Raw genomic sequence first — 7972 nt, 5'->3', positions numbered from 1 at the left:
CCAACCGGGGACAGCCCAGGGCGGTGTCCCCCACTGGGGACCCTCGTGCCCTGCGCCGAGCTGGCCGCTCCCCCGGCACAGAGGTGAATGTCAGCCTTTGGACAAGAACCAAGTGGAGAAGATGTCACTTGGATGCAGGCTGCTGGGGAAACAGGCAGCTATTATGAGTCAGCCATGGCTTGGATGTGGCTATTTTGCCAAGCACATCCTGCCAGTTGTTATGGGGACTGTGGGAACTAATTAATTTGGTGGATCTAAGACTCAATACTCTCAGTCCAAGCCGACTAATGTCTTCTGGGCACTTAAACGGCACGCTTTTGCAAATGGTCTACCTAGGGATGATTAAATGTTGTCCTTAGCCACTGAAATCTCAGCTCATTTCTCCAAAATGTTCTTTTTTAAAATTAAACCCCTTACATTCATTCAGATAAAATCATGTTTATCGCCACATTATCAATTAACATTGTGCTTTTTGCTTTCTTGTCTTTTTTAAATCAACAGCAAAAGTCATAGAAAACTCCCGCATGCTTTTGCAATCTAAAAGAGAGAAATTATGTGAAACCGAATAAAGTATAAAACATGCCACTGGTTCATGAACTTCATTATACGAAGAAGGAAAAAAAAGAGCCCCAGCAACAGACAGTTGCCATAGAAACACTCAAGCATCGAATGCTTGTTTACAAGAGACAGCTCTCTATTGTTTCTTAAATCCCTTCCTAAGGATGGCAAATCAAAAAGCAATTGAGCATCAAAAAGGAAGAACAGAGATGTTTGAATAGGAAGTTGAACTCAGTACTTCAAAGGTTAAAGGTTCCTAATAATATTGATCCACCCTGTGGTTTGTGGTATTTTTTTTTTCTCTGTTTAGGTTAAATCCCTGCTGTATCACTGATTTATACTTAATTTTCACACTGGCAAAAATTAAGACAAAATGTAAGGCACCAAAAAAAAACCTGCCCTGTATAACAACAAGCCTCATCAGTTACTACAGCCAACGTGACAACGTGCAAGTACTTGAGCTGCATGTTGGGTTTCTGATTAAGATCCCAGAAACAGGTTATTTCTTTATGCTATGTCCTATTTTGTCAGTTGAGCAAGACGCTGAATCCAGGAATTCGTAAGTGTCAGTACAAAATGTAAGGATAGTTTATTCCCAGTCCATGAAGACGGTCCTTTGTCAGAGCAAATACTGAGTTACAGGGAGCACATCACCCTTGCTGGTAGCATCAATTTGTTTACCAGACTTCTAATTCCTTGGTAAACATAACAGAGGTTCTTCTTAATTAATGGCAGACTTCTTGGGGGCGGGGATATATAAAACGATATGTTTTCCCCATCTGGCTGATTGGTATTTTCAGTAACGAAAGCTACACCATAGCTGTACAGACTATAGTGCTAAGCATTAACACAACTGCATTCCTTATGAAGTCTCCATATTTATAAATAGCCCGCTGATGCACATCACAGAGACGCTTACACAATCTGCTCTCCAGTCATTTAAACTACACGTAGTGTTTGTGGCATGATTGTATCATTTGTAGAAAACTATAAAAAATCCATTCAAAATAAAAATTATCTTGATAGACAAATGGACGTGCTGCGCATGCTTCAACAGAGCAAGAAAGATGCCTCATATTTTACTTCCTTTGCTGCAGCATATTTTATTACTTGGTAAAGACTCCTTTTTCCTTAAGGATTTTTTCCAAGGTTCACTTATGTTGCTCTTGTCATTACATCCAGTCTCAAAATAGTCATAACATTTGCCTTTACATTCAAGAGCATGGATGCCTCTTAGAGGTTCACAGTTTAGGGTGACGCTCTCTTGCTCAGGTTCATTACCTCCTTTCTCGTCATTAAATTTTGCTTTTTCCTGATTACCGTGAGACCTGGCATTAGCGATGAATATTTCATTAGCAGGGATATGGCCATCACTCCTGTAAGAAGGGGCACTGCCAATGTCATAATCCACCTGCTGAGAACAGCTTGGCAAAGAAATGGGGGAGGAGGAGGAGGAGGAGGAAGAGGAGGAAGTATTTTCTGTGCTAGCATTAACGGAGTAGGGTAGATTTAAATAGTGACTGCCACACTCTTGATAGAAGCAGCACGTGTGGAGCTTCTCATACTCCTCCTTCGCCATCCGGAGGCGTTTTCTGTATGGGCAGTCCTGAGGCACAAACCACTCTTGTGGCGAGGTGCCACCGAAGGAGCAGGCGGAGAAGCACCAGTTGTTCTGCATGATGATTTCTCCGTGGATTCTCTTCATTAGATTGTTGATGAGGACAGATCTCCGCAGGTAGACTTCAGGATCATCAATAAATTTCAGCTTTTCCAAAGACATGTAAAGAATATGGGCCCGTTCCTCAAACACGGAGATTGTCTGAAAATGCAAAAGACAAAAGACACGGAGCTGAAGGCAGGCACTTTAGTTCCAGGCAAGGAGAGAGAAAATGAAGAAAAGTAATCCCCCTGTGCTGCTAACTTTCTCATTCTCTTCCTGAGAGGTGCCTAAAGATGGCTTGGGAACCTGCTTTTTCTCAGCCACAACATAGATTCAGATTTAGGAGGTAAGTAGCTGAGTGTTACAACATAGAGGCAATCACAGGGCACAAATCCAGCATGGGAGAGGGAAATCCAGATGCTCACACCTGGCTCTTTATTTGCACTTGCGTTTAAAACTCAAATGGTTGCACAGTTTTACTCCAGTGATGACTGGGGACTTCCTGATGTAAATGGACCTAATTCCATCATCCCCCCAAAGCTCTGAAGCCAAGTGAAGGTCTCTCCCCTACAGCCTCAAGGTTTCCAAGACGTAACCAACAGCCATTGGCTCACACAGCAAGTATCAGAGAACTTCATCCACTGCCAGCTGAAGAGGTCCTCAGGTGAGGAGGCCTCCATTTGACAACGTCCCTTATACCGTTCTTGTGTACAGAAGCGCATGGGGGAGAAGAAGGCAGGGAGAAACCCATCCCAAAGCATCGCAGCATCTGGAGAGCAGCTGTTGGCCTGTGTACTACACCCTGCGCTCTCCAGGACTGGTGGGAACGCAGATAGGCAGGGACAAGGTCAGGAAATGCAGAGAGGATAGGGATTTGCAGAAATCCTGGCTCAATGCCCACAGATTTGTTCTCCCTTCCATGGTCCTTCCAGGACTCCCTTTCTCAGCACTGGCAGCACAAGCAGGTTACTGCCCCCGGGAGGCCCCGGATTCTGCCCTGTAATCGCTACCCTGGGAATCAAAATAAGAGAGGGGGCAAGGCATGCTACTGTAAGCACTATTAACTAATTTTCATTTTTAGTAAGAATTTGGTTTGCGTAGGAGGAAAGCAGCACAGCACAAAGCGAGACTGCTCTAAATCCCCCCCATCTGTGGCTTGATCATTCTTCCCTTTCCCACATGGTTACAGCATTTTTGCAGAGTGGAAGTCGTAGCTATGAGGACTGAAAGAGCTTAAAGCACAGCTGCTTTTCACATCCATTCAGCTCTCCTCAGCCCTCTAGCTCTTTCCACAGCCTTGTCCTGTCTACAGGGTTTAGAAGCAGCACAGCGCCTCATAAAAACAAAAATTGGCTGTGTTTTCATGTGAGTTCACAGCTGAAGCTGTCCTTTGTTAGACAGAGTCATTTTCTACAATATATGAGTCATTACAAATTATATTAAGCCTACAGGTTAATTTGCGTCCTTTATACCTACTGCAGCAACAGTCCGTAAAGCTGTAAAAGCCTGGAGCAAACCAGTGAGACTTGAACTGGTGAGACTGCATGTGGAATATTGTGTCCAGTTCTGGGCCCCTCAGTTCAAGAAGGACAGGGACCTGCTGGAGAGAGTCCAGCACAGGGCAACAAAGATGATGAAGGGAGTGGAGCATCTCCCTTATGAGGAAAGGCTGAGGGAGCTGGGGGTCTTTAGCTTGGAGAAGAGGAGACTGAGGGGTGACCTCATTAATGTTTATAAATATGTAAAGGCTGAGTATCACAAGGATGGAGCCAGGCTCTTCTCAATGACAACTAATGATAAGACAAGGGGCAATGGGTACAAACTGGAACACAGGAGGTTCCACTTAAATATGAGAAGAAACTTCTTCTCAGTGAGGGTGACAGACACTGGAACAGGCTGCCCAGGAGAGTTGTGGAATCTCCTTCTCTGGAGACATTCAAAACCTGCCTGGACCCCTTCCAGTGTAACCTCATCTGGGTGTTCCCACTCTGGCAGGGGGATTGGACTAGATGATCTTTCGAGGTTCCTTCCAAGCCCTAACATTCGGTGATTCTGTGAACTGTGATCCTCCTGGAGATACATCCTGGAGGGCCACCAGTAGGAACAAGTTGTCAAAGGCTTTCTACTACAAATGTTTGCCAACAAGCCCTCTGGAGAGGGGCTCTGGGCCCTACCATCATACTCTCTATGGGACAAGAAATCTCAGAACACAACTTTCTTTAATGGGCAGCAGAGGTAAGAAATTCAAATAAATCTGGTGGATGTTCTCCCTTCCCCAGAGCTCAGTGTTGCAAAGTAGAAAACATATTCGTGCTAAACAGAAGAAACTGGTGACCCAGGGTTTCTGACATGGTACAGCTCTCCAAGACAACGTCTGGGACAGGTCTATCTTACCACTACCTCTACAACTGGTTTTTAAGCTGTTAGAATGGGATAAGTAACTATTCTTCCCCTTTGCGAGGAAAACAATCAGTGATACAAAAATCCAACATTCTAGCCAAGAAAAAAGCTAGCTAGTGATGCAACATGTGGGAGACACGCTCACTAACCAGAACACATTTTTCGACACCCTCAGTGTTACTTATTCATTGCTCTGGCAGCAGAAAGGACACCTTCCGGAACTGATGGCAGGGCAGTGTTTCACCTTCCTGGTCAGGTACTTATTTCCAGCCAACACTATTTGTAGCTGAAAATTCTTTTGGCAACTCTAAGGTCCTCAGAAGTGAGCTCAGCATTATTGTGTGCTTCTCCTCTGTGGAAATCTCTCCACAGAAACAAGATCCCACCAGGCAGAGTTCCTTGCCCAGTGTCCCTGGCAAGGATGAGGCACCCAGTTCTCCTCTCAGATGGCTGACTCTGCGATGTGGGTAAAGACGATGTATAAACTTCCTCTGCATCTTGATCCGCTTTAGCTTTCTGTCTCTGGGGCTCTTGTGGTACACCATTGCCTCCCATAAGATGTACTTTAATCGGATTATATTGTGTCCTCTCTATTGCCAATAGCACATGGGTAGCACTGGACTACCGCAGGCCAGGGACGATCCAGCAAGGTAAGGATGGGGTCTCAAGGCGCAAGCACATCACTCCAGACATTCAATTCCCTACAGAACTAAGCCCTTGATGAACGAGAGCACAAAATCTCCCATTAAAAAAGGAAAAAAAAACTAAATGTATGTATTCACTGACCTAGGAAATATTTGCACTAATCCCTCCCTTGACAGCTTTCATTTAAAAAAATATATTCTTTCATTTACTAATCTGTTCTTTTGGAGTTATTACCTTTTTAATAAACAGGATTAAATACTGAAGGAGCTTGTACTCACTTTCCAAATCTGTTTTTCTATAGGATCTGTAACCCATTGAGGGTACATGGAACCTATTACTCTTTTCTCCCCTGAAAAAAGTTCTGAATGAAGTGGAGAATCACAGATCCTTTTTATTTATATTCTTCATTTCTCCTGTTCAAACACTGTTACGAGGCTGTTTCTGTAAACATGATATAAACTACCTAAGAACAAAATAATCTGAATAATAAAGTTATTATTGGCACTTCCATTTACAGTTGTTATAAACACCTTTGCTTCTTAAGCAATTTGATGACAATAAAAAAAATGAATGTGACAACTATTTGTTCTGAGCAAACAGCTGGATCATTCTCCTAATTTCAGCCGAGTATTTAAGCCTTCTGGAAATGGGTCAATCGAGTGTTACTAAGCATCTGAAACTCAGAGTAAAAATAATGACTATTAGAAAACATACTTTATGTGTACAGCTGCTGAGTGGCGGATGAAAATCCTCTTCTTCCACATATTTCCTTTTAAAGTATGTGATCTTGGATGTTGTTACAGGATTTGAAATTCCCCTGTAATGTGATCCTGCGGGTAATAAATCAGATATGACAAATGACATGCGGTTTGCCGGAGGTTCTCCAAACAAAATACTTTTCATTTCCCTTCGCGCTACAGGAGAACTCCACCGCATATTTTCACATACATTTGCAGCGATCGAAAACAAACCCTCACCTAACGGAGAGCTCGCCAGGCGCCCCGGCTCGGGCAGCTGCTTTAACAGGCAGCCACGGGAAACCGCTGCCGTCCTCAGGACGCTCGGCTTCGGGAAAACTTTCCCTCCTGCCCGCGGGCGGGCAGCTGCCTTCAGCAGCGCATCCCCCGCGCCGGAGAAGCCGAGTGCGACGGCGCCCGCCGAACCCCGCGCACCTGCGGCCCCGCGGGAGAGCCCCCGTCTTCAGCCTGGGCCCGCCGCCGCCCCCCTCCGCGGACAAACCTCCGTCCCCTCGCCGCTGCGGGGCCGGGTGTCCGCCCGGGGCCCCCGCGGCGGATGGGCGCGGTGCCTACCTGCGGCGGGGGGCCCGGGGGCCGGCGGGGTCGGGGCCGGCGGGGCGGCGGGGCCGGGGCGGCCGCAGCAGGGCGGCTCCCAGAGGGCGCGGTAGGCGGCGAGGTCGGCGGCTCCCTCGGCGGCGATGGGGCGGCCCAGCCGCTGCATGGGCAGCACCAGGGTCATCGCGGGCGCCGGCACCTGGAAGCGAAGCAGCGCGGTGAGCGCCCGGCACCCCTTCAGCTGACCCCCTCCGCCCCGCCGCGTTCCGCCTCCTGTGCCCCTCGGCAGTCACACCTCTGTAGTCACATATATCACAAATATACGCATATCTATCTTACGTAGACATACATCTTTTTTTCCTTTTTACGGCAGGAAAAGGACTGGAGCCTTCTTCCACAAAAGGCGCAGGGTCCCCGGCACCGGGAGTTCGTGCGCGTTGCCCCCACGCCGCCCCCCCAGCGGCCCCGCGCCCGCCCCGCTCCCGCGGCCCCGCTGCCGCCGCCGCCCCGGCCCCAGCGGCGCTCACACACCGGCACGGATCCGCTCACTCGCTTCCCATTCTCTCCCGGCGGTGTTGGCACAGAGCGCTCGGCACCGACGGGTGTGCGAGTCTGTGTGTGCGCGTCTGTGTGTGCCTGCGGTGCGTGTGTGTGTGTGTGTGTGTGTGCAGCGGGGTGTGTGTGTGAGAGAGAGCGCGCCCAGCAGTTCGGGATCGCGTTCCTTTCTTCTTTCTTCCCTCCCAAACGAAACAAGACAGCAGAGACTTAGGTAGTTGTTTCCACTAGCCCCGATCGGACTGAACTGGATCTGCCTCCAGTCAAAACACTGCGAGACTTAAGACAGAAAATTGGCTCCGGTTTCAAGCCGTGAGTTGCGGTCCCACCGGAGCCAAGCACAACATCGGCGGAGCAGGCGGAATATTAAGCAGGAGCGGGGACTCCAGGGCCAGCGCCAGGCTGCGAGCTGCCTCCTGCCGCGACAGCAGGCGGGAGGGGAGGGCAGGGGAGGGAGCAAACTTTCTGCGAGGGGAAAGGGATGAGTTCATAGTCACCTACTTCTTGGCAGAGAAGCGTGGAACAATGCGCCCAGACACGGCCTGGCCCCTCCCTCTCCTTCCTCCTCCTCTCTCTAAGAAAGCGGGATGTAGTTTCCCCTCGGTGCAGCCCTCCCGGAGGAAGACGAGGGCCCGAGCAAGCAGCGAGAGGAGGGGCTGCAGGTGGGCAGGTGGAATTTCAGCAAATGTTTGTGTTAGCAGCGGAGCGCTCGCTAACAAGAGGTAAAAATAAATCGCAGCAGAAGAGGGTGGAAAAATAAATCATTCACATCTGCCAGTTGTTTTCTTAAATCCTGGAAGAATGCACAAGGCTGCTACTTGATGAAGAAATGGGCTTCCAGTATGTGCTCTCTGTTCCTCAG

The 7972-nt window shown here is 48.3% G+C and overlaps 1 protein-coding gene across 1 annotated transcript; it reads right to left on the bottom strand.

Moving 5' to 3' along the window:
* Nucleotides 1–1630: 1630 nt before the first annotated feature.
* On the bottom strand, nucleotides 1631–6739 carry SERTAD4 (SERTA domain containing 4; the record flags this gene model as incomplete). The annotated part of the gene is made up of 3 exons (XM_080341196.1): nucleotides 1631–2377; nucleotides 5978–6093; nucleotides 6574–6739. The coding sequence occupies 3 exons, from the start codon at nucleotides 6737–6739 to the stop codon at nucleotides 1631–1633; spliced, it is 1029 nt and encodes a 342-aa protein (XP_080197322.1).
* Between the last annotated feature and the right edge of the window lie 1233 nt (nucleotides 6740–7972).

The sequence above is a fragment of the Nesoenas mayeri genome (assembly GCF_963082525.1).
Source record: "Nesoenas mayeri genome assembly, chromosome: 3".
NCBI lineage: Eukaryota > Metazoa > Chordata > Aves > Columbiformes > Columbidae > Nesoenas > Nesoenas mayeri.
Note: the sequence above shows the minus strand (reverse complement) of the source record. Positions and strands in the feature narration are given on the sequence as shown.